General features: G+C 47.9%; 1 protein-coding gene across 4 annotated transcripts; it reads right to left on the minus strand.

The window, feature by feature from the left end:
- Window positions 1-5,812: 5,812 nt before the first annotated feature.
- Window positions 5,813-20,429, minus strand: HNRNPL (heterogeneous nuclear ribonucleoprotein L). 4 transcript variants are annotated; one of them, XM_084905750.1, is made up of 13 exons: window positions 20,369-20,425; window positions 16,145-16,263; window positions 15,328-15,565; window positions 15,116-15,201; window positions 13,503-13,599; window positions 13,333-13,405; window positions 10,056-10,127; window positions 9,664-9,944; window positions 8,340-8,461; window positions 7,835-8,036; window positions 7,001-7,058; window positions 6,806-6,901; window positions 5,813-6,199 (listed from the first exon to the last, which is right to left on the minus strand). In XM_084905750.1, the coding sequence occupies exons 3-13, from the start codon at window positions 15,550-15,552 to the stop codon at window positions 6,141-6,143; spliced, it is 1,371 nt and encodes a 456-aa protein (XP_084761876.1). In that variant the 5' UTR covers window positions 15,553-15,565; window positions 16,145-16,263; window positions 20,369-20,425; the 3' UTR covers window positions 5,813-6,140. The 4 variants fall into 4 exon arrangements, with proteins under 4 accessions (XP_084761876.1, XP_084761874.1, XP_084761875.1 ...); XM_084905748.1 differs by lacking the exon at window positions 20,369-20,425 and adding an exon at window positions 18,106-18,407 and having other exon boundaries at window positions 13,503-13,597; window positions 15,114-15,201; XM_084905749.1 differs by having other exon boundaries at window positions 9,664-10,127; window positions 13,503-13,597; window positions 15,114-15,201; window positions 20,369-20,429.
- Window positions 20,430-27,482: the final 7,053 nt, after the last annotated feature.

Below are 27,482 nucleotides of genomic sequence, written 5' to 3' on the forward strand. Positions count from 1 at the left end.
GTGCAGGAAGCAGCAGATCTGATTTTAGAGAGTGGAAAGGAGGACAGACAGAGATTGGTTCCCTCTTGCACTCACCTGGACCAAGACTGGGATTGAGCCTACACCAAGGTATGAGCCCTTGACCTTGGACCAACACTCTACCCATGGAACCAAAATGGCTAGGGCCATCAATGTTTCTATCCTCTCCCTTCCTCCCTCTAAAATCAATAAAATTATATTTTTAAAGAAAAAATAAGTCATAGCAGATTTTGAAGTTTGTGGCTGCAAGGTGGACTAGTTTCTCCTTGTTCTATTTTGAAACTGTCCCATATGAAGCAGTTTGATCTGACAAATGTCATGTCTTCAATAATGTAAATCTGAGTTTCAAAACTTCACAGTAAATTTTGAAAGTGGGGTCTTTTTCAAGAGGACATGCATGGCTCTGGCCGGCTTGCCTCAGTGGATAGAGTTTCCGCCTATGAACTGAAAGGTCCCAGATTCGATTCTGGTTAAGGGCATGTACCTTGGTTTCAGGTACATCCACACTGGGAGGTATGCAAGAGGCAGCTGATTGATGTTTCTCTCTCTACCCCTCTCCCTTCTTCTCTCTCTATATATTTAAAAAAAAATTTTTTTAAGAGCACATGCATGAACAAAGTGCTGTATTTTTTTACTTGCTCCTCTACCGATTGCCTCTTATATCATGAGTCTTAAAGCAGGGTCCTTCCAGGTTGCTACTCCTTACCCCCACATACAGATTTACAACTGGGGAGTACCTATCACATTGCAATTATATATATAGATTTTTTTAATCTAGCAATTCCACTGCTAGCAATGTACTTCTATAATACCAAGTAAGTTGGCTAAGATATTTATATCAAGATATTCAGCATATCCAGTTTGCAGTAACAAAAAGTTGGAACTTATATTTGGGACCGGGTAAATTCCAATGCAACAACACACGATGCCGCAGCAGGGGTAAAAATAAGTTGCTTTGTATGTGATTATGATATACAACACTGTAAAGCACAAGTAATCTTTATTAAAAACAAGTAGTGATTGACAGAGGAAAGGGAGGGCAGGAACTGAATGGAGGTTGTCAAAATGGGGGTGGAGAAGGAATGGGGACATCTGTGATAGTATCAATAAAAAAGTCAAAGTTCCTTACTAGGAATAAAAATTAAAAAAAAAGATACTAACCACTGACCTACCAGTGTAGGTCAGTGGTTAGTATCAACACACACATGGAAGGGTCATGGGCTAAATTCCTGGTCAAGAGCACACACCTGGGTTGCAGGTTCCATCCTCGCCCAGGTTGGGGGCAGGTGGTGGAGGCAATCAATCAATGTCTCTTTCACATCTCCCTCCCTACAACTCTAAAAATCAATGGGAGCCGAAACCGGTTTGGCTCAGTGGATATAGCGTCGGCCTGTGGACTGAGAGGTCCCGGGTTCGATTCCGGTCAAGGGAATGTACCTTAGTTGCGAGCATATCCCCAGTATGGGGTGTGCAAGAGGCAGCTGATTGACTCTCTCTCATTGATGTTTCTAACTCTCTATCCCTCTCTGTAAAATATCAATAAAAATATATTTTAAAAAAATAAAATAAAAATCAATGGGAAAAAATATCCTCAGTGAGGGGAAAAAAGGAGACCTATGTTAATACTTTCAACAATAAAGATTTATTTTAAAAAAGCACAAATGTTGCCCAGCCGGTACAGCTTAGTGGTTGAGTGTTGACCTATGGACCAGGTCATGGTTCGATTCCTGGTCAGAGAACATACATGGGTTGCAGGCTCGATCCCCAGTAGAAGTGTGCAGGAGGCAGCCAATCAATGATTCTCATTGATGTTTCAATCTCTCCCTCTGTTCTCTGGAAATCAATAAAAAAAAAAAATTAAAAATCAGTACAAATGTCCAGGTGGAACCCTGAACATGCTCCTCCTACCCAAGTCCTTGTTTTGCAAACCTTTTATTCTTCAGTTCAACGGCAGGGGTCATTGCCCAATGTGACATGGAGAAAAAATATCACAAAAATTGATAAAAGGAATAAGGAGACTTCCACTTTTATCTTCCAGAGGTTTATTTTCCAACCTTATAAAAAGGTAGGTGATGCCGAAACCGTTTTTGGCTCAGTGGATAGAGCGTCAGCCTGCAGACTGGAAGCTCCCAGGTTCGATTCCAGTCAAGGGCATGTACCTTGGTTGCAGGCACATCCTCAGTAGGGGGTATGCAGGAGGCAGCTGATTGGCGATTCTCTCATCGATGTTACTAATTCTCCATCCCTCTATCTTCCTCTCTGTGAAAAATCGACAAATTAAAAAAAAAAAAAAAAAAAAAAAAGGCAGGTGTTACCCTGGCCAGTGTGTCAGCCCAGGCACAGAAGGGTCGCAGGTTTGATCCCAGGCTCTGGTTGGGGAACATGTAAGAGCAACCAATCAATGTCTCTCTCTCTCAAAACACAAATGAAAAAAATATCCTCAGGTGAGGACTAACAACAAAAAAAGGCCTGTTTAGTCACACAATTTCCCTTTAAGTCCCCCCCACTTCCCCAGCAACACCATATACCGTATTTTTAAAAAATCTTTATTATTCATATTACAAATGTTCATTTCCCCCCCCTTCCCCCATTGCTCCCCTCCACCAAGTTCCCATCCCACCCTTTGCCCTTTCCCCACCCCCCATTGTCCTCATCCATAGGTGCAGTTTATGTTCAGTCTCTTCCCGCACCCCCCCCCCTTTCCCCCCAAGAATCATCAGTCCACTCCCCTTCCATACCTCTGATTCTATTATATTCACCATTTAATATTGTTTATCATGTTTTTTATTTCCCTTGGTTTTTAGATTCACTTGATAGTTACGTATTTGTTGTTCATAATTTTTATCTTTATTTACTTCCTCTTCCGAAAAAACCCCCTCCAGCAATTCATATAATTCTGGTTTGGCGGTGATGAACTCTAGATTTTTTTATTTGTGAAGCTCGTTATCTGGCCTTCGATTCTGAGTGACAGCTTTGCTGGGTAGAGTATTTTTGGCTGTAGGTTCTTGCTATTCATCACCTTGAATATTTCTTGCCATTCCCGTCTGGCCTGCATGGTTTCTGTAGAGAAATCAGCTGACAATTGTATGGGTGCTTTGCTCTTGCTGCTTTTAATATTCTTTGTCTTTTGCTCTTGGAATTTTAATTATGTGTCTTGGTGTGGTCCTCTTTGAATTCCTTTTGTTTGGGGTTCTGTGCGCTTCCTGGACTTGTAAGTCTAATTCTTTCCCCAGGTGGGGGAAATTTTGTCACTATTTCTTTCAATATGTTTTCGGTATCTCGCTCTCTGTCATCTTCTGGGACGCCCATAATACTGATGTTGGTTTGCTTAAAGTTGTCCCAGAGGTTTCTTACACTATCTTCAACTTTCTGGATTCTCTTATCTTCTTGCTTCTGCGGAGGAGTGTCCTCTGGCTCTTTGTGTTCCAAATCTTTGACTTGATTCTTGCCATCTTCCATTCTGTTTTTAAGACTCTGTACAATATTTTTTTTATTTCAGAGAATGTATTCTTTATTTCTAGTTGATCCTTTATTATTTCTAGTTGATCCCTTTTTATATCTTCATAGGTCTTGATTATTTTATCGGCCTTTTCTATAATAGATTCTTGAAAAACCTTATAAGCGTGGTTTTGAACTCTATATCCAGTCTCTTTTTGTCCTCCATTTCTTTCGTTTGTCATCTGTTTCCTTGTCTCGGCATTTTCGCTGCCTCCCTGAGTTGGTAGGGTGGGAGGATCAGCTATATCTATGCCAGGAGACAGCCTTATTCGAGTAGACTTGGAAAACTGCCGGAGTTTCAGGGTGGATCCAGCCTACAGCCTTGGCTTCTGGTTAGCCCCGCCCTATGAGGATCCTGAGTCTCAGTGTTCCAGTGTCCTTTGGTACTCGCTGCAAGCACCTCTGAAAGGTGCCCTCTAGTTTTGCCCACTACCACAGTCTAGTCTCTCCCCCAATGAGCCCAGAACGGGTTCAGTGCAGTTGGAAGTGGGGTTCAGTGCAGTCTGGAGGTTTTGTCTCCTTCCCGCTAGGGCAATCCAGCGGCTCAATCAATAGCCTGTCCTCTGCGCAAAATGTGCGTGACTCGAGGGCTCTGCCTTTCGCTGCTCCCCTGAGCTTTAGCCTTAAGGCTCAGATTTCCTCTGTATGATCACGGGGCCCGAGGGTCTCGCCCAGAACTGGGGTTCAGCAGTCCAGAGCTTTTATCTCCTTCCCGCTAGGGAACACCAGCCAAGCACTCAGCCGCCCCTCCTCTCCAGACTCCGTCCTCTCCCCACGCGCACTGTGTCTCCGTACCTTAGGCTTTTACAGCTCCTGATTTTCTTTCCTCCTAGTTGTAGAATTTCCAGTCAGTCAACTTTCCTGTAGTTCTGAATAATGTCCACTTTATATTTTAGTTTTATTTTTTGAAATTGTTGTGTGAGGCTGCAGCTAGGCATTTACCTATGCCGCCATCTTGATTTCTCCCTCCATACACGGTATTTTTATATGGTATGACACCCACCCCCCTTTCCTACCCAAAATTAAAAAATTAGTATTTTAAACATTTTGCTGGTTTTCCTTTTAAGGCCTTTTTTTGGCATCTTAAGGAGTTAATTTGTTTTCTCCACTGACTGACCATACACTCAGCAAGAGGTCCCAATTGTCTCTCTGCAGCTCTATTTCCATAGCTAATTACATTGTTTGAATTTTGCAGAGTAAGACAATCACTTAACAATATTTATCTTTAAAAAATATATATTTTATTTTTTACAGAGGAAGAGAAGCATCAAAGAGAAAAACAACGGATCAGCTGCCTCCTGCACACCCCCCACGCCCCAGGGATATGCCCAAAACCAAGGTACATATACCCTTGCCCTGAGTTGAACCTGGGACTCTTTACTCTATAAGCAGACTATCCACTGAGCCAAACCGGTTAGGATTCTTTCTTTTAAATATATATATATATATATATATATATATATATATATATATATATTTTTTTTTTTTTTTAATATATTTGATTTTGTACAGAGAGTAAGGGAGAGAGATAGAGCCAGAAACATCGATGAGAGAGAGTCATCGGATCAGTTGCCTCTTGCACACCCCCTACTGGGGATATGCCCACAATCAAGGTACATGCCCCTGACCGGAATCGAACCCGGGTCCCTTCAGTCCCCAAGCCGACGCTCTATCCATTGAGCCAAATCGGTCTCGGCTTAAATATATTTTATTGATTTTTCACAGAGAGGAAGGGAGAGGGATAAAGAGCTAGAAACATCAATGAGAGAAACATCGACCAACTGCTTCCTGCACACCCCCCACTGGGGATGTGCCTGCAACCAAGGTACATGCCCTAGTGGAATTGATGCCAAGACCCTTCAGTTGGCAGATGACGCTCTATCCACTGAGCCAAACGGGTTTCAGCAGGGCTTTCTTTTTATTTTTTGACATCTTTATGGGCTTAGAATGCTCTGGTCCTTGTTGCATCTCCGCACTTTCCACCTCCAATTACGGCACCAGCTGACCAATAACAATAAGGCTGTGACTGGAGGAAGCATTTGGCAAGGTATGGGCAGCTACGCACCCACACGGCACCCTCCTGCCCTCCTTTTGTATATAAGACACCCCTCAATTTTCAGTCTATTTTAGAAGAAAAAAAGTGTCTTATACACGGAAAAATACTGTACTTTGCTCTACAGCCCTGGCTCACCCTGCTCCTCCCAGGGCTGGGCCTACAGCTGTGTCCTGGCCTGCCTGCCCCTCTTCAGACCAAGTGGGAGGGAAGCAGACACAACCTGAGTCCCAGAAAGCACTGTTAATTTTCCAAACAACTTTATTGAAATGTGCCAAGAGTACATAGGCAGCACGAATGTATGAACGGGGGAAAAATCACATGTACAATAATTTCTTAAAAGTGAAGATTAATCTTGGGAGATATCAATTCCCTTCCCCTCCCCTTCCATCGTTTCCATTATGGTTAAGCCTCTAATCTAGCATTAAAAAAAAAAAAAAAAAAAAAAGAGAGAGAGAGAGAGAGAGAAAAAAGGAATATAGAAACTTTTGCAAAAAAGAAAGAAAAAAAAAAAAAACACAAAGGAAAGAAATTATTTCCTGCTCAGATAGGACTCTTCCCCGGCACCTAATTACGAGGCGTGCTGAGCGGTGGAGAAACACAATTTCAGGGTGTAAGGGTACGGACCATCTGCAAAGAAGAAGGAGAGGTCTGGCTGAGCTCATCTCTGGAGGTGCCCCTCCTCAACCCTCGCCCCATCCCACCATTCTCATTTAAACACATCTTTTCCTGTAGTTCAGTTGTGGGGCCTAATAGGCACTGCCCAATGTGAGGCTTTAAAACAAGCCAAAAACACAAGGCATTTCTCCTTCCCTTCCATGGAGAATTCCATTCCTCGCTCTGTTGCTGCTCAAAGCAATAGGTCTGCCCCCCGGAACTGGATGGGCAAATTTTACCTGCTGGCTAATATAACCCCTTTTCTGGACACCATCTTAGCCAGCCTCTGTGACTGACATGCTGGGCATTATGATAGCTTCTGACGCAGAGAATGCCAGCTACCTAAAGAACAAGCCCGAGCAACTCTCAGCTGGCGGAGTAGGTGAGCAAGCAGCCAGGCTGGCTCTCCCACAGGAATCACAGGCTGCTCTCCTGGAGATCAGGTCCCACTCACCTGTGTCAGGGACAATGTGAACATCTCTGAGGCTCTATCATGATAGCAGGAAGGACAGCTCTGATCTGAAGCCAGCCAACCCATTAGATCATAAGAGGGGTGGACTGCAGGATACAGATACTCACTTGGGTTTTTCATCTGGTAATGGTTCAGGAAGCCCAAAGTCTCCAGGGCATCACTCTTGGATTCCCATTCCAGCAGCCCGGAGGAGCTGCGTTCACCTATCAGAAAGCAAAGGTTTTAGCCTGACCCAAGCACAAACTAGGGAGCTGTTAACCTACAACCAAGGAATGAGGGAGAAGACAAGGCAGTTTACTTACTTTTGCCTGAGAATACTTTCACAGAAGATGGCCGCTTCACTCCCAGCTCATCACAAATCTGCAAGAAAAAGAATAGATGCGGATGCCCGAGCTGGTTTGGCTCAGTGGATAAGTGTGTCAGCCTGCAGACTGAAGGGTCCCAGGTTCATTTCCAGTCAAGGGCACATGCCCGGGTTGTGGGCTCGATCCCCAGTAGGAGGCATGCAGGAGGCAGCCGACAAGTGATTCTTTATCATAGATAATCTCTCTGCTCCCTTCCTCTCTGAAATCAATAAAAATATACAAGAAAACAAAAACAGAAAATAGATGCAGAAACAAAAAAAATGCCACATGGCAGAATCAAGCAGACCTGCCCTGCATGGAGAGGAGTTTCTAAGCTTTCATCACACACTCTATGGTGTTTTATGACTCCCTTTACCCCCCGCCCCCCCACTCTCATCTTCAGCTATTTGAGGGAGTTGGCACTAGGTAAATATTTGATGAACTGAATACAAAGACCAAAGTCCAAACCTGCCAGTCAGACTGCCTGCCCTAGTTCCTTGCCCTTAACAGGCCCCCCTCCCTTCAGATGTTATCTAGGCACCTGGGGGCCTGCCTGACAAAGGGGATGTTCCGAGATTGGACTCTGATCACCACTCCCACACACAGATACTTCCCAGCAAAGGTATGGCCATCCCAGCTTGCCAAAAATGTAAGACCCTGGCAAACTTCTCTGTTGTTAGATGTTTGGTGCTGTCCCCAGCACCCAACCCTCATCCTAGCAGAGTAGGAAAACAACAGACTAAAATGTATGGCCCACTCGGATGGCTGTGGGACCAACTCCATGGCACCCACCTCAAAGAAGTTCTCCTCCGTCACCTCCAGAGGAGCATTGAAGAAGTGCAGCACGTTGCTAGGGTGCTGGATGCGGTTCTTGGCTGCCTGCTCTGGAGTGGAGAACCGATTGTTCCTTGATTCACTGAAGTCTTTGTAACTGGAGGACCCGTCTTCCAGCCCATAGGACTGACCAGGCATGATGGCAGGTTGCTTAGAGACACTAGGGGAAAAGGGAGCTCTTTGTCAAAACCTAATGGCCCCCAAGCCCTCCAGTGGCCTTGTTCCTGCCTGAGCGAGTGCTGTGTACTTAGGGGGCACTGTGACAGCTGAGGCGAAGCGCTTTTCCCCACTGCTTCAGAGAACCACCTGGAAACACACCCGCCCACCCCACTCCTGCCTGAAGAAGCACTATGTCTCCCTGTGCTCCACTGCTGGGCCCTGTGCAGTGGGTGCCCCATTTTCCTTCCCTTTTCTCCCCAGGCCCTTGCCAAAGCATCCTATCCCAAGGAATTTGGGCACCTACCAGACTTTCAGCTTCTGTCCAAACATGAAGTTGTTGTTGAGGTGAGTAATGGCCCGGTCCACAGCATAGCCATCAGCCATCTCCACCATGGCAGCCCCCGGCTTGCTTTTCATGAATTTCACCTTAGGGAGAGCAGCCATGGTCATCATCACAGCCCAGCAGCCAGGGGCCTCTCTCCTGCCCCTTCCGAGTTAGTTAGGAGTAACTCTTGCTTCCACATCCTGACTTACAAATGGGAATCAAGAGAAACAGAAAAGCACGCGTGGCCCACGGCAAGTGCTGAGCCCAAGGCAGGCAGCAGAGCCCAGATGGTGTAGGGCATAGCCCATGAGAAGATCACTTAATGAAACACAACAGAAAACAGGAGGCATAGTAAAAAAACAAAGCAGCTATTCTCATAGATGTTTGTTAATAGACACATTTATCTAGATACTGGGTCCTGATGTAAAATACTGAGTGTAACAATTAAAAACACACTGAAAACCGGTAGTGTCAACTCTGAAGCCAGGCTCTCTAGCTCGAGTCCTTCCACAAAAAGGTCTGTTAACATAGGCACGTTATTCACGTTCCTTCTCTTCATTTCCCCCCCTTACCTCATTCAAGATGCTTGTGAAGTTAAAACACAACACGTAAAGCACTTTCAAGAGAGCCTCATATTTAACACGTGAGAACTACTACTGTTTTTAATGGGCCAAGAGAGGCTACAAACTCAAAATGCTTCAGATGGATTTGACAAAAGCAATAAACGATCTGATTTGGAACAGTCACCTATCAGTTTCAGTTAACTATCCCACGGCAGAAAACCCAGTGTAGGCAGATTATCTGGAGAAAACTCTCATACAGTGGATAGCCCTGGCCGGACAGCTCAGCTGGTTAGAGCATCATCCCAGTACACTCAGGTTTGATCTTCAGTCAGGGCACATATAAGAATCAACCAATGAATGCATAAATAAGAGGAACAACAAATCGATGTTTCCCTCTTTCTCTCTCTAAAACCAGTAAATTTTAAAAAGTTTAAAAAAATAACCACAATGGATAAATTTCACATATCGAAATATTCCAAGTAATGTTAAGTATTAGCACTTTTATGTTAGTTCAGTCTTAACACTGAAATTTCAAAAACGGACAAAATACCCATACACAGTCCAAACAAACCCTGATTAGCAGGTCACCCAATTAAGCAAGTTATCCTCTCTGAGTCAACTTGCTCTTACCCCAGCGAACTCTGGCTCTCTCTTCACTGACTGGGCAAGCCATGAGGTTCAGGGCCTCCCTGGGACCTGCCAGCTCTACAAGGAAACCAGTAGACTTTGCAGAAACTCACCTTCTCCACATTGCCGTACAAGCAGAAGACATTGAAGACTCGGTCACAGTTCATCTTAGACTGATCCAAGCCATAGACCATGAGCACAGGGCTTTCGGCGTGAGGGCCGTACTCGGGTGGTGGGGGAGGGGGTGGGGGGTGCCCATATTGGGGACCGTAGCGACTTGGGCCCCGGCGGTGACCCCCCACTGGCGGGCCCATCCTTCTCCCTTCGTAGTGAGGTGGGGGAGGACCGTAGCCCTCATCATGGTAATGGCTGTGGTACCCACCGTGGGGCCCTCCTGGGGGGTGGGAAGGAAAGAGAGGGAGGGCGGGTGAGAATTTGCGTGGCGGGCGTCGGGCAGGGGCACATGAGCCACGGGAGTCCACGGAGGGGAACCCCCTGCCCTCACCATATTCTGCGGGATGATCTCCCAGGAGAGGGGGCTGCCTCTGGCGTTTGTTAGGGTTGCTGCCAGGGTCACCTGTGGACAGAGAAATCAGTTAGAGCTTAGTTCGGTAAGAGGGGTGGCTCTTTCCCTTCTCACTAAAGGCCTGGCTCCAAGTCCCTTAGCTCCTACAAGCTTGGCTGCAACCCCTCCGTAACTTAAGGGCTGCTGGAGCGTCCCTCCTTTGGCCTGCCTGAGGGTGGGCATGAAGCCCAAGCTGGAACCCACTTTGCCTCCTTAGCCCACACCAACGAGGCTTTCCTTTCTTTGAAGGATGAGGCCAGGTTCTGGGCGCTCTGGCAACTGCTCTGGTCCTGGTGGGAAAAAGACCAGTTCTTGGGTTCTCTGGGGAACTTGTAGCTACTATGGAAGCTAATAGGTATGGGGCCAAGAAGAGCTTTCTAAAATATCTCCCAATGAAGGGAGAGGTTAAGACCAGGAAAATAACCCAAGGGCAGAAAGAAGATACCAACCCCAATACCCCATGATTGTAGGAGCTCTAGAACCCACTCTAGGCCCCTTCTTTCTCAATGCTGGTCCCAGTCACCCTCCCACCTAGTCACATACAACCAGAGGGACGGGAGGAAAGGACAAGCAGCAAGTCAGAATCAGTTCATATGAGCAATCGTGTACAAGGCATCAACATTCTCAGACCCAGACAATGGCGCAGATCCATCCCTGACCCCAGATGTAGTTCATTAATTGCTACCATTAATTTAGTGCTTGAGTGGCAGACACTGTGCTAAGCACTTTACAAACATCACAGCTTCTTAGATTCCTCACAACAACCCTATGAGGTAGGTACTATTTTAATCCCATTTTACAGATAAGGATTAACTTTGAACTGAGCAGTTAAGACATTTTAGCCCAAGGTCACAAGTTAGTGGCTGAGCTGGGATTTGAACCCAGATCTGGCCGACTCCAAAACCCAGGGCTCAAGGCCACTGCTCTTTCCTGCCACCCGGCCTTCATTTTGTTTTCAACAATCAGTCATTACAAAGATGGAATAGAACTACTTACAGCAGAAGTACAGAGTACAATGTCCATTTGTCACAAAAAACAAATCTGTATTTTCTCTTACCATTGGACGCTTCAACAGTGAGTTAGCACAGTTCTGAAAGATGGCGTCCCATCAAACATACACTGCGACCCTGCATCACATGGTTTTACAGTCATAAATACAAGTTACAGTATACATCCGCTACAACTTTTTTAAAGAATTGTTTTAACAGTCAATGTTTTGATTAAATCAAGTGGCTCACAGATGTTCTGTCCTCAGAAGATATCAGAAAGTGGAAAATAAAGGTGTATGAAGTGGGTATGTCCCTCCGTGTTGTCACCTCCTCACATTGTGTGCTGCAGTGCGGTGCTTCTGGCTGTGTAGCGCTCCATGTGCGTGTCTCCTGGTTATGAAGTGTGCCAGTGGCCCCACTATGCCCGAACTTTTGGCCTTGGGAGCACGCCCGATTACCCACCAGCAGGTAACTGTGTACCTCTGAGCTGTTTGGCTGTCTGTTTTGCTTTATTTTGTTGTTGTTGTGGTTAAATTTTTTTTTTGGTTTCTGATCTCCAGTTGGTGCAGATTATGTTGGCAGCTGTTGACTGCAGGAAAAAAAAATCGAAACAAAAAAAGAAGGCCCTCCCCAAACCAAAGGACTTAAAAAACAAAACAAAACAAAACCCGTATGGCGAGGAATGGAGAGAGGATCTTATTGTCTTGGAGGCCCATGGAATCTACTTCAGTCTGTGAAACGTTCTCCGAAAAGAGCGCCGTTGGCTGGCTGAGAGCTCTGTTCTCTGTGTTTCCTACTTCTGTGTACATTCTCGGGTTCGAGTTTGCTTGGATTTTGGCCTTTCTTTAATGTTTAATAAAAAAGCAGTGTCTGCTGCCATGTTGAGTCTCTTTCTCTCTGTCTCTGTCTGCCTCTGTGCTTGTAGCTGTTCCTTGGAGCGCGGTGTGGTGTTCTTGATGTAGTGAGCTCAAGTCTGCGGCTGTTTCTGGGGACGTGGTGGAGGCTGCATGTTGTTTTCTCCAGGAAGAGCTAGTGGTTTCTACCCTGTGTGTTGGTGAGCAATGTGCAGAGGCAGAGCCGCTGAAGTATGGTTCCTGAGGGAATGGCGAAGCACCGCCCTCACTCCAGGTTACCTCATCAGCTCTCGTTTTTGACCCCCAGCCTTGGGACAGCCAAAACTGAGAGGCATCAAAACCAATGCACAGCCAGCCCCTGCCACTAGCCCCTGCTGGTCTGCACATCTTCTATTTATGTTCCTTGGAGAAGAAATGGTTGGTTGCCATGTTTCTGTTAGCAGTCATGTAATGCCATTGCCTGCTCTGGTACATTCACTTGGTCACCAATTTGTCTCTGACCTCTGGAGGGAGCTGCCAGGCCCACAGCACCCATTGTGAAGGTCCTGGGGAAGAGTCTAGCCCATGCCACCCACTGCTTCCCAGCTTCAATGATGAGCAAGACAGGCCTGGCTAGTAATGGGGGCACCTAGCCTCCCAGGGCCTGTGAGATGTCAGCAACCGGCCTCCTCCCTCAGCCCATGGCCTTGTCCAATGTATCAGACCAAGACAGACACAGAGATGGACGGTCTTGTTGAGGCGGTGCTGCTGCTTTTCAAAGGCAATCCTCCATCTCTCCCTCCTATCCAAGGCAAACCATTCTTGACAGATTCTAGGAAGGGAATGTCCATTTGGGCACCCTGCAGAGAAGGTGAGTCCCCTCTACAAGTAAGGGAAGGCATGCCCACTCTGCTTCCATCCAGGGCCTCACCTCTACAAGGTCAATTTGCTCAAAGGCTCTGCTGCAAGTGCCCAGCCTTCACCACCTCCCCAATCTGCCATCCCCTCCTCCGCCCCCACGCCAAGACGACCCTCTCGATAGTGGAGAGCAAGGACCCATGAGAATGAAGTCAGTGACACTAAATAATCTTCTAGAAGGGAAGCAGCAGAATCCACTTGGGAGCTGCTTCTTGGTTTCTAAAGCCATCGCCATGCAGTGAGGCCCTATACCCCCCAACCCAAGCCTCTACCTGATTCTGCACCCTCAGCTCCATCAAAGGGCCCCAAGTAGCAGCTAGAATTCAGAGAGCCCTCATTCACCCTCTCCCACTAAAGCCCTCCCATGTCCACAGGGAGCCCAATGGCATTACATAACCCTGATCCCAGGTCTATGAAGTGCACTCGTCAAATGAAGGCAAGAGGGTGTGTTTAGAACAAAGCGGCCATCAGGATTACCTTGTCCACTGAGGTTGGGGTTTGTATAATCCCAAGTATCTTGATCATTCTTGAACACATTCAAGCGTGTAGGCTGTAGGGACAAGAAAAAAACTTTGTCTCCTGGACGAGATCTTCCAGGCCCTAGCTCACCTGGAAACTGACAAGCAGCAGTCACTTCCCAGACTTACCTTCGCATATTCGATCTTCAGAGTGCAGCAGCCAGAGTATATATCAGCCCCATTGAGTGAGGCCTTGGCCCGCTGGGCACTCTGCACAGAATCAAATGTAAGTTAAGTTAAGGAAAGCCCATCATAGCTCTTTGGGATGCTTCAAACTGTCACAGAGATGAAGAACAAGGTAGCACCCAGACTGCTACATGGGTGTTCTAGGATATGTTCATTGCCACAACCACGTGCATGGAGACGGGCTGGCATGCTACCCTGAGTGAAGAGTCGCTGGCAAAGTTTCTTCACGATCTGCACCACCCCACCAGCCCAGAGGTGACCACCTCCTATCACCACTCCAGGGCAAGCACAATCTCTCCCTTGTGCTCTGACGAAGCCTGAACAATCTGAAAAATACCAGACGTTCCTGCTCTGAAAGTCCATCAGGCTTCCTACTGCATCCTGACTCAAGCTTCACCACTACTGAACATGTCCCAACTTCCAATGCCCAGAGAACTCCTCCCCTAGGTCTGCTACTCTTCAGTTGTCGGGTCATTTGCGTTCTCCAACACTAAGCTTCTGACCACCTGAGGATCTCTTTTTTTTTTTTTTTTTAAATCCTCACTTAAGGATGTGTTTTAACATATTAATTGGGGTGACATTGGTGAACATGATCACATAGATTTCACGTATGGGTTTCTGTATTACAAGATCTATGGGCCCACCACTCAGTCAAATCTCCTGTCACCTTATACCGTTTCCCCGAAAATAAGACAGTGTCTTAATTTTTTCTCCCAAAGTTGCGCTAGGTCTTATTTTCAGAGGGTGTCATATCTTTCTATGCACTAGGTCTTATTTTCGGAGGATGTCTTATTTTCAGGGAAACACGGTATTAGGGTCCCCTTCTCCCTCTCCCCCTTGTGTATTGTTGTTTAAATTTTAGGGGGTGAGGAGATTGGAGGGTCAGAGGGCAGAGGAACAGCAATGGGAGCATTGTTTAGCTGCTTTCCATTCATGCCCCCAATGGGGATGGAACTCACAACCTAGGCAGGTGCCTGACTGACAATCAAACCAGCAACAACACTCCAACCCACTGAGCCATCAGGTAGGGTCCATCTGAGGATAAAGCTGGTACTTCCACCTCGAATAGTCTCCTCAAAGAACTTTCCACATTCCCTTGTATCTCATAGCACTTTGCATTCTGTACTTTCTTTCTTTCTTTTTTTAAATATATTTTATCGATTTTTTACAGAGTGGTTGAGAGAGGGATAGAGTTAGAAACATCGATGAGAGAGAGACATCGATCAGCTGCCTCCTGCATACCCCCCACAGGGAATGTGCCCGCAACTACGGTACATGCCCTTGACTGGAATCGAACCTGGGACCTCTCAGTCCAAAGGCCGACACTCTATCCACTGAGCCAAACCGGTTTCAGCACATTCTGTACTTTCATACATCTGATTATTTATTGACATCTAGTTATTTACTGACAGCCCCTCCCATCAGACTGCAGGCTTTATGAAAACAACTGACACATGGCAGGCAATCAGCAGATACACACTGGTTAAAAATGTGTATGGCACCCTGCCCAGCTCTAACCCCCAACCCAAGGAACGCCTATTCCTAGCAAAGGATATTCCACCATGGCTTGGACTCCATTCTTCCGGAAAATGACAATTCTCTGGACAGGGCCACAAGGGTTACAAATAGTGTAAAGAACATCCTGTAAAAAGCAAAGATGAACAAAATGAAGGGGCACTGGCAGGTGAGTCTGGTTTGGGGACAGAGAAAAGGGAAGAGGGAGCTCTCACAGGGGAACATCAAGGAATGAATGTCCACTGGTACGCACCGTGGTAATGGAATAGATGGGGTTTAGAATGGTAAAGAGAAGCACACTGTTGACACTTCGGGAGTCATCAGAGTCTCCTGGGCGAGAGATCTTCTGGCTGGTGGAGTAATTTACAAAGGCTGGGTGACCAGCGATGTAGATTTGGTTGTCGGCGGCATAGTTCACAGCGTTGCAAGCCCCCAACACATCTTCAAACTCCACCAACGCTTGTCTCTTTTTAGGCATTACCACCACATAGCTGGCAAGAGAAAACACAGGTTTCAAATTCTCAGGATGAAACAAGAACAAGAGAATGGTGTTCAAATTCCTGTGAACTGACTCCTCCCTGGCCTCCAAATCCTGTGCACCCTGTCATGGTTTCCTGACTGTAACACCTCTTGTCATAAGTGGCAGGACAGACAAGGTGTAGCTCTGACATTACCTCCTCTGGGAAGCTTTCCTTCCTGACCCCTCCTCATCTGACTCAGTCAAATATCTCCCAGACTTCTCACATCATAGTGCTGACCCCTGTGTGGGCAACTATCTAAGAGGAGTCCAGGACATTTTGTTCAATGCTCCATTCCCACATTTACTGAGCATAATAAATACTTGCTGAATAAGAAAATGCTAATTAGAAGCTACAAAGTAGAGAAAAAGGACACGAACTTGCAATACCTGACCCAAAGCACAAGAGCTAACCCCACAGCAGAGGAGCCCCAGGACCTAGCCAAGGGACCCTGGACCAAACTGGCCAAATCACTTCCCACCAGGAACCAGTGGCACACAGGACACCAAAGCCTTCTCTGTATACTTAACCCCTGGCCTCTGAGTGGAGTACCTGATGGGCCCAAACTCCTGCAGGGCCTCCACGAGGTCCGCCTCCACCACACCGTCAATCAGGCCCCTGATGTGGACGACTGGGGAGGCAGGGGTTTTATGTGGGTCATCGTAGTTCTCCTGAGAAAAGAAGCAAAAGCAAGACTTTATTTCCTGCCATACAAGATAATGGCTCACTAGCTTCTGCATTGTTGAGGATTCAGTCAGATAAGACAGTGAAGTGTCACCCAGGAAAGACACACAGGTCAGACAACAAGAGACAGCAACTTAAAACAATCACCCCAAAAGGATTCTGGGCCAACAGAGCAAAGGCCCTCAGTGCGTGGCCACTTATCTAAAGCCTCTTGCTGTAGCTTCTGAGGAAAGCAGAATGAAGGACCAGGCCGATGGCTTATCTTACATTCCTTCCAGAACCTGTCTCTTCCCAGTGGGAGAAAAAAAAAAAAAAAAAAAAAAAGGGGGTGGGGGGGCCGTGGCTTGGAAAGTGGACACCACTGGCAGGAAAGGCTCACACAATTCTCCACTGCAATCTGAACCAGGCAATCTCTGCATCTGCCCAACTTCTTTGCTCTGTCCCCACTACAGCAAGTTGCAACCATCTTCCAGCCAACCATCACTTCCCCAGGTTGTGAGGATAAAAGAGCATGTGCCTCAGAAGCTGTGGCAGCCAGGCCAGTCTTGACTAGATTTAGCTTTAATCACTTGCCCACCAAAATCTGCACTGGGAAACAAGATCTACGCCAGACTGTAGAAAAAGAGTCCTGTCTTTGAGAAAGAAAAGCAATTTCCAGACAAAAGCCTTGGAGAACCAGGAGGAAAGTAACTTTCTTCACCTCTGGTGGGCTCTAGGCCAAGCCTCCTGCTTGAGAACCACCAGGCAGAACTGGATTCTATTTCAGGAATGAACCAAACAGGAGGCAGGTTACCAGGTTCAGCGGTTTGGAATTCCACAGTCCTAAATTCCAAACTCAGTCCCTTCCCTCACTGGTTATATGAATTTACCTCATCTATTCAAGTCAAAAATAGTAAATCACCCCTAGCTCATAAAGAAGTGTTGAAAATTCAATTGAGATGCCTTTAAAATGCGTGGAACAAGGTCTGGCACAGATTAAAATACTAATAAATCATAGTACAGATGGCAGCTGAGTTCTGAAAAAAACCTGCAAATGGCTGACTGGGAGAGGACTAGATGAACTTGGAGGGAGGAGGGAATGGGCTCTAAGCCAGAGGAACAACTGGTGGTCTATTCGGAGGAGACTTAAGGATTTGGCTGAATCCTTTCCAAAATGCCCAACTGCAGGGAACATTTTGGTTCATCAACCCCTCTGCACATCCAGTTAACCCCTGGAAATTATTAGCAAACTCGTGATGGCTCCAAAACTTGGCTCAACTCCTGATCTGCTAAAAAGATCTTTCACAAGGCCTTTCTTCCGGTTTTCAGTGCCCACAAAATAGGGGACATAATCTGTTCTAGGGGAATTGTCGTCAAATCTACTTCCGCTTCAAGACAAACCAGAGCTATAAAGATTCAATAGCGACCGGACATAATTCCTCTCAGGAGTGGACAAGGCCACCGCCCACCCGTTCCCGCTCACGCAGTGGCCCTCCCACCTCCAACAGCCCACGAGGCCAGTGCGGGAGAAGTGCGCCTGCGCATCGGGCCAGGGAAGAAAATGAGGAAAAAGGCGTCCGGCCGCGTGCCCGCCCCAACCCACACCGGCCCGCGGCGCCTGCGCACTACACCACCGCAGCGCGAGCGCCCCGCTCTCAACAGCGCCCACACGCAGGCGCCTGTCCTCGCGCAAACCCCGCCGTTTGCCCAACGCCTGCTCCTCCCCCACTCCGTCAACGGCGCGAGGGCAGGGGCGCGTGCGCAGAAGACCCCTTCCCAAGAAATACCCTCAAAGTGGGAAATTTCCCCTCCCTCCCAAGCGATACCCGAGATTAGAGCCTTGGCCTCACCCCGCCGCCGCCGCCCGCCGCCCCGGCTCCACCACCGCCGCCACCGCCTCCGTGCTGGTCGCCGGCGTTGTCAGTCTTGAGCCGCTTCGGGGCCCGGCCGCCCTCACTGCCGCCGCCGTAATAGCGGCCTCCGCCGCCTCCACCGCCCGCCGCCGCCATCTTCACCATCGCTCCCGGTCGCCTCCGCTGCTCCTCCGGCTGCTGCCTCTGCTCCAGCCGCCGACGCCGCTTCTCCGCCCGGGGCAGCAGCCTCCGCGACATGGCGGCGCAGAACCCGCCTCCCCCCGCCTCTCATTGGGGGAGGGACACGCCCGTCACCCTCCGCCCCCACCCGATAGGGGGAGCCACTGTTCCTGCTGCGGGGGGAGGAAGCCTCCGCATACCTTAAGCCCCTATTGGACAAAGCCTACTCCTTTCGGCAGGAGGGCCCGCCCTCATTTGTTTGGGACACTCAGTATAGGCGAGCGCTCTCTGCCAGTCTTTTCCCTGACCGGCTGTTCCAATTTGATAGGCCAGAGTTCTGGCGCCGCTTCCTCTCGCTCCTGAAAATCCCCTCCTCCTTCCCACTTTCATTGGCCTTTTGCTAATCCATCAAACCGGAAGCCCTTAGTCTTCCAGTCACAACGACTACCTTCCCGCGCCACTCGGCAAAGACAAGGAAGTCCCTCCCTTCTGCCTCTCCAGTGATTACCGCAGATGCCAATCTTCTGCGTCTCCCTCCCTAGGAGGTAGGACCATTGGTGGTCTCCCATTGGGTGAAAAGAGAGCCCCGGTAGGCGCTCTTAGGCACAGTCCCGGAAATGATCGGATGCGAACGCATGCGCGAACACGCTTTTCGGGGTACGAGGCGACCTCGGAGGGAGCGAAGGCCTGGAGTGCCCAGAGTATTGAGTGACTGCTGCGTGCCGCGCCGGAAGGCCAGGCCAGACCGAGGGGCAGCTGCCTGTGCAGTTCTGTCCCCGTCACTGTGCCTGTTCCTCTCCGCCTTGAACCTTCACAATGCCGGAAGGATTTTTTAACTAAAATTTGCCCCTTTCTGGCAGTATAAAACCTTTCGGACTCTGTCCGTTCGCTGGTGTCACTTCATCACTCCATTCAACCAGTGACTCCTTTCAGTTTGGAAGCACCTGCCGTGCCCCTCTACATCTTCGCTGGAGCAGCCCTTCCACCTGGAACACTACCCTTCCTGGCAGAGCTGGAGTAATGCCTTGTCCCTGCGGTGTTAACTGAAAAGCTCTCCTCGCCCCTACCAGCCCGGCACTCGGGAGCATCCCTAACCCGTAGTCCCTCCGGCCGTGGTTCTCACGGGACTGCCCTGCCCCCTCTAGGTCCTCATGGTGAGGTGCCTGTCTCTTCCAGGAGCACGGAGGCCGTGTATGGGCGAGGCCGCGGCGGTCCGCCTCAGCCTCAGGGGGCCGGCCGGCCCACCCGGCGCGGCGCCCGGCACTGAGCCTGCGCCAGTCAAAGCCTCGGGCGAGCCTGCCTTCCCCCGGGGCCGGGAAGGCCGAGTCTAGACCCTGCGACGCGGGGGCCGGCGGCGGACACAGGACCCCCCTGAGGCCTCTCATGTCGGGGAGATTCCTGCTAGGCGAAAGCGGGGAGGGGCGTAGGAAACGATAGAGTCACGGGAAATGCGGGGGTGGGGGTGGCCCCAAATACTCTCCGGGACCTGTCCGCCCAAGTGAAAGGGGGTGTTCCTGAAACAGGCGTCCCCGTGGAAACTAAGTTTGAAATGGGGTCAGTGGCACTGAGAGCGTGGGGCAGGCCTGGTGGGTCCGCCGGTTTGGGGAGATAAAAGTTGGGGTGCGCTTTTGGGGATCGTAACCAACTCCTAGTCACACTGAGAAGATCCAAACAGGCCCGCAGGACCGCGGAGCGGGGCGGCGCCGCGCCTTCAGCACGTGACGCCGGGGCCGGGGGCGGGGCTGCCCGCAGAAGGGCGGGGTCGCGAGGTCGGACGTCAGAGGAGAGCGGTGGGGGAGGGGGAGGGGGCCCCACCCCGCGCCGCCCCGCCCCCGCGCCGAGCCCGGACGCCCCTCGCGCCGGCGCGGGCGGACCGGACGCGTCGGGACCGTCCTCGGCGCGGCCGCTCCCTGCCGCTCGCCGCCAGCGCGCGCGCCCAGGGCGGGGACCGGGAGGCCCGGCTTCTGCGTCCCGCGCTCTGACCTCCGCCCCACCCCCTGCGTCCGGGGGCGCCGCTGGCGGCCGGTGGCACCTCCCACCTCCCCGCACCCCGCCCGGGCCCCTCGCCCCCAGCCCCTACCAGCTCGGCGGCGAGCCCGGCCGGCCGTCCGGGATCGAACAGAGCAGTCGCTGGGAAGTTTTGGGAGAGGGAGGGACGGGTCTTAAAGGGACCACGACCTCTTTTCAGCCTGGGGGGAAATGGGAGGGGGCGGGCTGGATGAGGCCACACCGAGAGTTGAATGAAGAAAACGCGCCAGAAGTCTGTAGGGCCGCTTCGTTCGGGTTCCGTGTCCCTTTTCCCCAAACACTCCCCAAATCCTTAATCCCTCCTTCCCCTCACAGAAAGTCGCGCAGTTGTTTGGAAATCATGACTTATCCTCCTAGTTAGCCAAGTGTTGTGTTGAGTGTTGGGGTGCATATTGTACCAATGGGGAAATGGGCTCTAGGGACATAGGCGACTGGCCCAGAATCCCACCGCTTGTAAGTGGCACAGCAGGGTTTGTCTGATGCCAAAGGTGCATACCCACTGTGCCGAAGCGCCTGTTATGGGGGTTGTAATACGCAGTGGAGGTTAAGGGCACAGGTCCCAGGGCCAGAGTGCCCGCAGAGGCCACACTTTCTAGTTCTGTGGCCTTGAGAAAGGGATCTAGCCTTTGGGCTTCTGTTTCCTTGCCCAATAGAAGGAAGGTAATAGCACCTGCCTCATAGAGTGGTCTGGAGGAGTGCCAGGAAGTCTGGAATGGAGAAGACTGAAGCTTACCCCCACACACACACACTCCCCCATTTCACATATTAGGTAAAATGGAGTCCCAGAGGGGAAAGACAAGTTGAAAACTCACCACAGCTAGGTGGTTTCTGAAATCAAGTAGATACCCTGAGACATAAGCTGGCCCTTGAAGGCTCATCTAAATCCACGTGTAACCCTTTCCACTTTTCTGGACTTGGCACAAACACTAGCTTTCCTTCATTCCTGACTTTGCCCTAGCTGTTCCCTCTGCCAGATCTTTGCTTCTCATCTGACGACGTTAGTTAGCTCAAATGTCACCTCCTGACCACCACAGCCTAATTAGCCCCCATACTAGTTATAATCATGGCTCCCCATTTATCTCCCTCTTTGCTCTTATTGCACGTTATTTAACTTGTCTCCTAACTAGAATCTGGGCTCTTTGGGAGCCAGAAGTGGATATGTTTTAATCCTCCTAAGGATCTACCCTGGGTCGCTCAACAGAAGCTTATTGAGCCAACACTATTTGGGACACCTAAAATAAATGGTGACCAAGATACCGGAAAAACAACAACAATTGATTCAGATGGTAATAATTTGCTATGAAGAAAATAACACAAAGAAAATGAGGAGGATGAGGAGTGTATGGGAAAAGTGAGCTATGACCAAAAAGGGTATTCAGAAGAAGCCTCACTGAGAAGGTAACATTTTCGCAAAGACCTACAGGAGGGGAGAGAGGAAGTCATGTGGGTAGTGGAAGAGCATGCCAAGCTAGTACAGCCAGTGCAAAGATCCTGAGATGAAAATGTGCCTGTTGTGTCTGGATTCCTTTACTTAGCATTGTTTTCAAGGTTCACCCTTGAAACAAGAATGTACTTCATTCCTTTTTAAAAAATTTTTTTAAATATTTTTTTATTGATTTCTGAGAGGGAGAGAGAGAGAGAGAAACATCAATGAATGAAAGAGAATCATTCATTGGCTGTCTTCTGTATGCCCCACACTGGGGATCCAGCCTGCAATCTGGGCATGTGCCCCGACTGGGAATCGAACTGTGACCTCCTGTTCATAGGTCGATGCTCAACCACTGAGCCACGCTGGCTGGGCACTTTGTTCCTTTTTGCAGCCAAATACTATTCCACTGTATGGATATGCCAAATTTTGTTTATCTAGTTATCAGTTGAAAATGATCCCTACTCCTCACTTCTCTATGAATTTAGCTCTCAGCTCACTGATCTCAGCTGCTCCTGTCCTCATTCTTAGTGGTTTTCATTTCCAGGTGTGATCCTCAGACAATCCTGGCCTCTCCTCCAGTGATCTGTCCTCTCCCAGCTCTTCCTCGATGGTCACACCTAGACCTTATCTCAATACTACACCCCATTCAGAACCTTAATTTCATGCATCTTGCCCTCTACCTATCACCTGTCTTTCTAGTTCATTCCTTTCAGAAGCTGAACTCCAAAAATCCATTGGCTCTATAATCTTTTCACAATCTTGAAGACCCCTCATTGTCATCGATTAAATTCCTTTTTTATTTTTATTTTAACAGTACATTTATTAAAGCTGGGGACAGTGAAACAAGGAAGGGCCTAGGATAGAAGAAGCAACAGGACAGAGACTAGGCAGTGCTCTGCTTTGGCTCCCTAGAAAGCTTATGGGAAAGTAGTGAGCCAAGGTGGGGCTGCTGTCACCTCACAGAGTCAGAGAAAAGTGGGCCTTGGAGACAGGTTCAGGGGGTTAGCTTAGCTCCCTGGTTACATGGGGTTCCTTATTATTTAGGACAGTGATCAGCAGACTGTGGCTCCAGAGCCACATGCGGCTCTTTGGCCCCTTGAATGTGGCTCTTCCATAAAATAGCATGGCCTGGGAGAGTCTATTTTGAAGAAGTGGCGTTAGAAGAAGTTTAAGTTGAAAAAATTTGGCTCTCAAATTTCAATTGTTGTACTGTTGATATTTGGCTCTGTTGACTAATGAGTTTGCCGACCACTGGTTTAGGAGATGCATGCCTATGAGGGAAGGAAGGGAAAGGAAAGGCTAGAGAGTACACCCAGATTAAATTCCTTGACCAACTACCATGTTTCCCCGAAAATAAGACCTACTTACAGATTTCCTTCTGAGTGAAATATAAGGCATCCCCCGAAAATAAGGCCCCCCTAGGCTAAACATGAGAGATTTGGTCCACTGATTCTGAAAGAAATGGAGTCACAAGAAATTCAGGAATTGGATTGTTATGATGATGTTCCAGAAGATGATGACATGATTGTCATTTAATAAATGCTTTATTTTATTTATTTTTTTAAAACCATTTGTTGCAATTCTCTGGGCAATCTTTTTTTTTTTTTTTTTTAATATATTTTATTGATTTTGTACAGAGAGGAAGGGAGAGAGATAGAGTTAGAAACATCGATGAGAGAGAGTCATTGATCAGCTGCCTCTTGTACACCACCTACTGGGGATATGCCCGCAACCAAGGTACATGCCCTTGACTGGAATCGAACCCGGAACCCTTCAGTCCCCAAGCCGACGCTCTTATCAATTGAGCCAAACTGGTCTTGGCTGAATAAATAAGTAAATTCTTTTTTTTTAAATATATATTTTATTGATTTTTTACAGAGAGGAAAGGAGAGAGATAGAGAGTTAGAAATATCGATGAGAGAGAGTCATCGATCAGCTGCCTCTTGCACACCCCCTACTGGGGATATGCCCGCAACCAAAGTACATGCCCTTGACCGGAATCGAACCTGGGACCCTTCAATCCCCAAGCCGACGCTCTATCCATTGAGCCAAACCGGTTTCGGCAGTAAGTAAATTCTTGATACTGTAGGATTCACAGTTCGTCTGGTTTGTGTTGACAACTACTGTACTACCGTACCATATACAGGTAATAAATTTCCTTTGTTTTCATTTAACAATAAATGTGTACCGTATTCTTCTTCATGGAAAAATAAGACATCCCCTGAAAATAAGACCCAGCACATCTTTGGGAGCAAAAATTAATATAAGACACTATCTTATTTTTGGGGAAACAGGGTATTATATTATAATCAACCCTTACACACCTCTCTGCATTCTACTCATCCAGCAAAACCACAGTCCTCCGCCTATGGCATGTCTGAATCTCTGCAGGGGAATGTGGATGGAGAAAAATATGCACCCATGTTAACTGGTCTCACTAGATTCATACCCACCCACTTAGAGGACCCACAATGCTGCCCAGAAAATGCACCAATGTCCCTGGTCTCTCAACTCTTCCAGATGACATATCAGACCTCCTCAAATCCCCAGCAGCTCCTTCCTCATCCTCATTCTCAGCAGTAACCTTCTTTCCTGAGAGCCATAGCCACCTTCCACCACACCCACCCTCCTGCTTGTTCCACACTCTCCCTGCCTTCCTCCCTGTGACTGGGGAAGCCAGTCATGTTCTCAATCTGTTGAGCTGCTTTTTGCCTATGCATATTCTAATTTTTCCCTTCCTCTATTTAAGAATTGGTTCCCTGTGAGCTCAGGGTCTTAGGAGAGGAATGTGACAAGTCTGAAAGTGGGAATAGGCCAGCTTTCTTTCCTTCTCTTCCTCCCTCTCCCCCCTTCTTTCCTTTTTTCTTTCTTTTTCTTTCCTTCCTTCCTTCCTTCCTCCCTCCCTTCCTTCCTTCCTTCCTCCCTCCCTCCCTCCCTCCCTCCTTCCTTCCTTCCCTCCCTCCCTTCCTCCCTCTCTCCCTTTTTTTCCTTCCTTTCCTTTCTATCCTTTCTTTTGCCTCTTCAGTGCTCCAAGCACAAATAGCTTCATGGTCTGTCGGATCTCAGATTGAAAATTCAGATACCCTCAGGGCCACTGAGTAAAGCTAGACAGTAAAGGGAAACTCAGCTTCATTATACAGTTGACACTTTCCCTCCCTCCAGCATCATTGAGGTATAACTGACATAAGAAACTACACATTTATTTTTTTTAATTTTAAATAAATCTTTATTGTTCATATTATTACAAATGTTCCTCATTTTTTTTCCTCCATTGCTCCCCTCCACCAGGTTCCCATCCCACCCTCTGCCCTTTCCCTACCCCCCATTGTCCTCATCCATAGGTGCACAGTTTATGTTCAGTCTCTTCTCGCACCCCCACTCCCCTTTTCCCAGAGAATCGTCAGTCCACTCCCCTTCCATACCTCTGATTCTATTATATTCAACAGTTAATATTGTTCATTAGATTTTTTAATTCCCTTGGCTTTTAGTTTCACTTGTTGATAGTTACGTATTTGTTGTTCATAATTTTATCATTATTTTCTTTCTCTTCCTAAAGAACCCCCTTCAGCAATTCATATAATTCTGGTTTGGTGTTGATGAACGCCTTTAGCTTTTTTTTTATTAGTGAAGCTCTTTATCTGACCTTCGATTCTGAGTGATAGCTTTGCTGGATAGATTATCTTTGGCTGTAGGTTCTTACTATTCATCACCTTGAATATTTCTTGCCATTCCCGTCTGGCCTGCATGGTTTCTGTTGAGAAATCAGCTGACAATCGTATACGTGCTCCTTTATAGGTAACTACCTGCTTAGCTCTTGCTGCTTTTAATATTCTCTCTTTGTCTTTTGCTCTTGGAATTTTAATTATGATTTGTCTTGGTGTGGTCCTCTTTGGATTCCTTTTCTTTGGAGTTCTGTGCGCTTCCTGGACTTGTAAGTCTAATTCTTTCACCAGGTGGGGGAAGTTTTCTGTCACTATTTCTTTCAGTATGTTTTTGATATCTTGCTCTCTCTCACCTTCTGGGACCCCCATAATTCTGATGTTGGTTCGCTTGAAGTTGTCCCAGAGGTTTCTTACATTTTCTTCAATTTTCTGGATTATCTTGTCTTCTTGCTTCTGCAGAGGAGTGTCTTCTGGCTCTTTATGTTCCAATTCTTTGACTTGATTCTTGCGATCTTCCATTCTGTTTTTAGGACTCTGTATAATATTTTTTTATTTCAGACAATGTATTCTTTATTTCTTGTTGTCCCTTATCATTTCTCGTTGATTCCTTATTAATTCTAGTTGATCCCTTTTCATGTCCTCATAGGTCTTATTGACCTTTTCTAGGAAATTCTTGAAAAACCTTATAAGCGTAGATTTGAACTCTATATCCAGTCGCTTTTTGTCCTCCATTTCTTTCGTTTGTGATCCTTTCCGTTGTCACATTTTGGCAGCTTCCCTGATGGGGCGGAGTTTCAGGGTGGGCCTACAGCTTTGGCTTCCGTCAGCCCTGCCCTATGCGGTTCCTGGGTGTCAGGGTCCTTCAGTACTCCCTGCAAGCGCCTCTGAGAGAAAGGTGCCCTCAATTTTCGCCTGCTACCAAACAGTCTAGGCTCTCCCCCAATGAGCCCGGTATTGGGGTTCAGTTCAGTGGGAAGTGGGATTGGAGGTGGCGTTCAGAGCAGTCTGGAGCCCCAGTCTCCTTCCCGCCAGTGCAATCCCGCTGCACAGCCGACCGTCCCTTCTCTGCGCGCAATGTGCTCGCCTCTGGGACTTCCTTTCGCCGCTTCCCCAGGGTTCCGCCTTACAGCCCACCTCCCTATGGATGATTCTGGGTCCCAGGGGTCTGGCCTAGAACTGGGGTTCAGAGAAGCCAGAACTGGGGTTCAGAGAAGCCGGAACTGGAGCCCAGCACAGTCGGAGCTTTTATCTCCTTCCCACTAGGGAACGCCAGCCAGGCACTCAGTCGCTTCTCCTCTCCGGCTCCGTCCTCTCCCCGCCTCATGTCTCTGTACCTTAGGCTTTTACAGCTCCTCTGAGCTTCCTTCTGGTTTTCTCCTTGCTCCTCGTTGTAGAATTTCCAGTCAGTCGACTTTCCTGTAGTTCTGGGTAATGTCCATTTTATATTTTAGTTGTATTTTATTGAAATTGTTGTGTGTGGCTGCGGCGAGGTATTTACCTGTGCAGCCATCTTGGATTCTCTCCAGTAGTTGTATTTTTTTGAAATTATTGTGTGACGCTGCAGTTAGGCATTTACCTATGCCGCCATCTTGGTTTCTTGAAACCACACATATCTAAAGAATACAAATTGATGGGGGATGAGGACAATTATGTGACACCATAATCAATCAATCAATCAATCAATAAAGAATACAAGTTAATGAATTTTTACTTATAAATAAACCTGTTAAACCATCACCACAATCAAGGTAATGATCATAGGATAATGAACGTATTCATCATCTCTAAATTGCCTCATGTCTCCATCCTTTGTCCTTCCACATACATCCCCAGACAATCACTGATCTGATTCCTATCACTGTATGTTAGTTTTTATTATCTAGAATGAATGCCCTGGCTGGTTTGGCTCAGTGGATGAAGTGTTGGCCTGCAGACTTAAGGGTTCCAGGTTCGATTCTGGTCAAGGGCACATGCTTAAGTTGCGGGCTCAATCCCCAGTAGGGGGCATGCAGAGGCAACTGACGTTTCTATCTCCTCCCTTCCTCTCTGAAATCAATAAAAGAATATATTTTAAA

This window comes from Pipistrellus hanaki (assembly GCF_964339955.1).
Source record: "Pipistrellus hanaki genome assembly, chromosome: 15".
Taxonomy (NCBI): Eukaryota; Metazoa; Chordata; class Mammalia; order Chiroptera; family Vespertilionidae; genus Pipistrellus; species Pipistrellus hanaki.

Bases quoted from the DNA above. Each gene is read 5' to 3' on its own strand.
- HNRNPL (XM_084905747.1), bottom strand. From the start codon at position 18,366: ATGTCGCGGAGGCTGCTGCCCCGGGCGGAGAAGCGGCGTCGGCGGCTG. The intron at 8,462-9,663 runs GTGAGTTTCTGC...GCTCTCCCTAAG, and splicing joins TGTACGGCAATGTGGAGAAG to GTGAAATTCATGAAAAGCAA. The intron at 7,059-7,834 runs GTGGGTGCCATG...TTTTTCTTGCAG, and splicing joins CGGAGGAGAACTTCTTTGAG to ATTTGTGATGAGCTGGGAGT.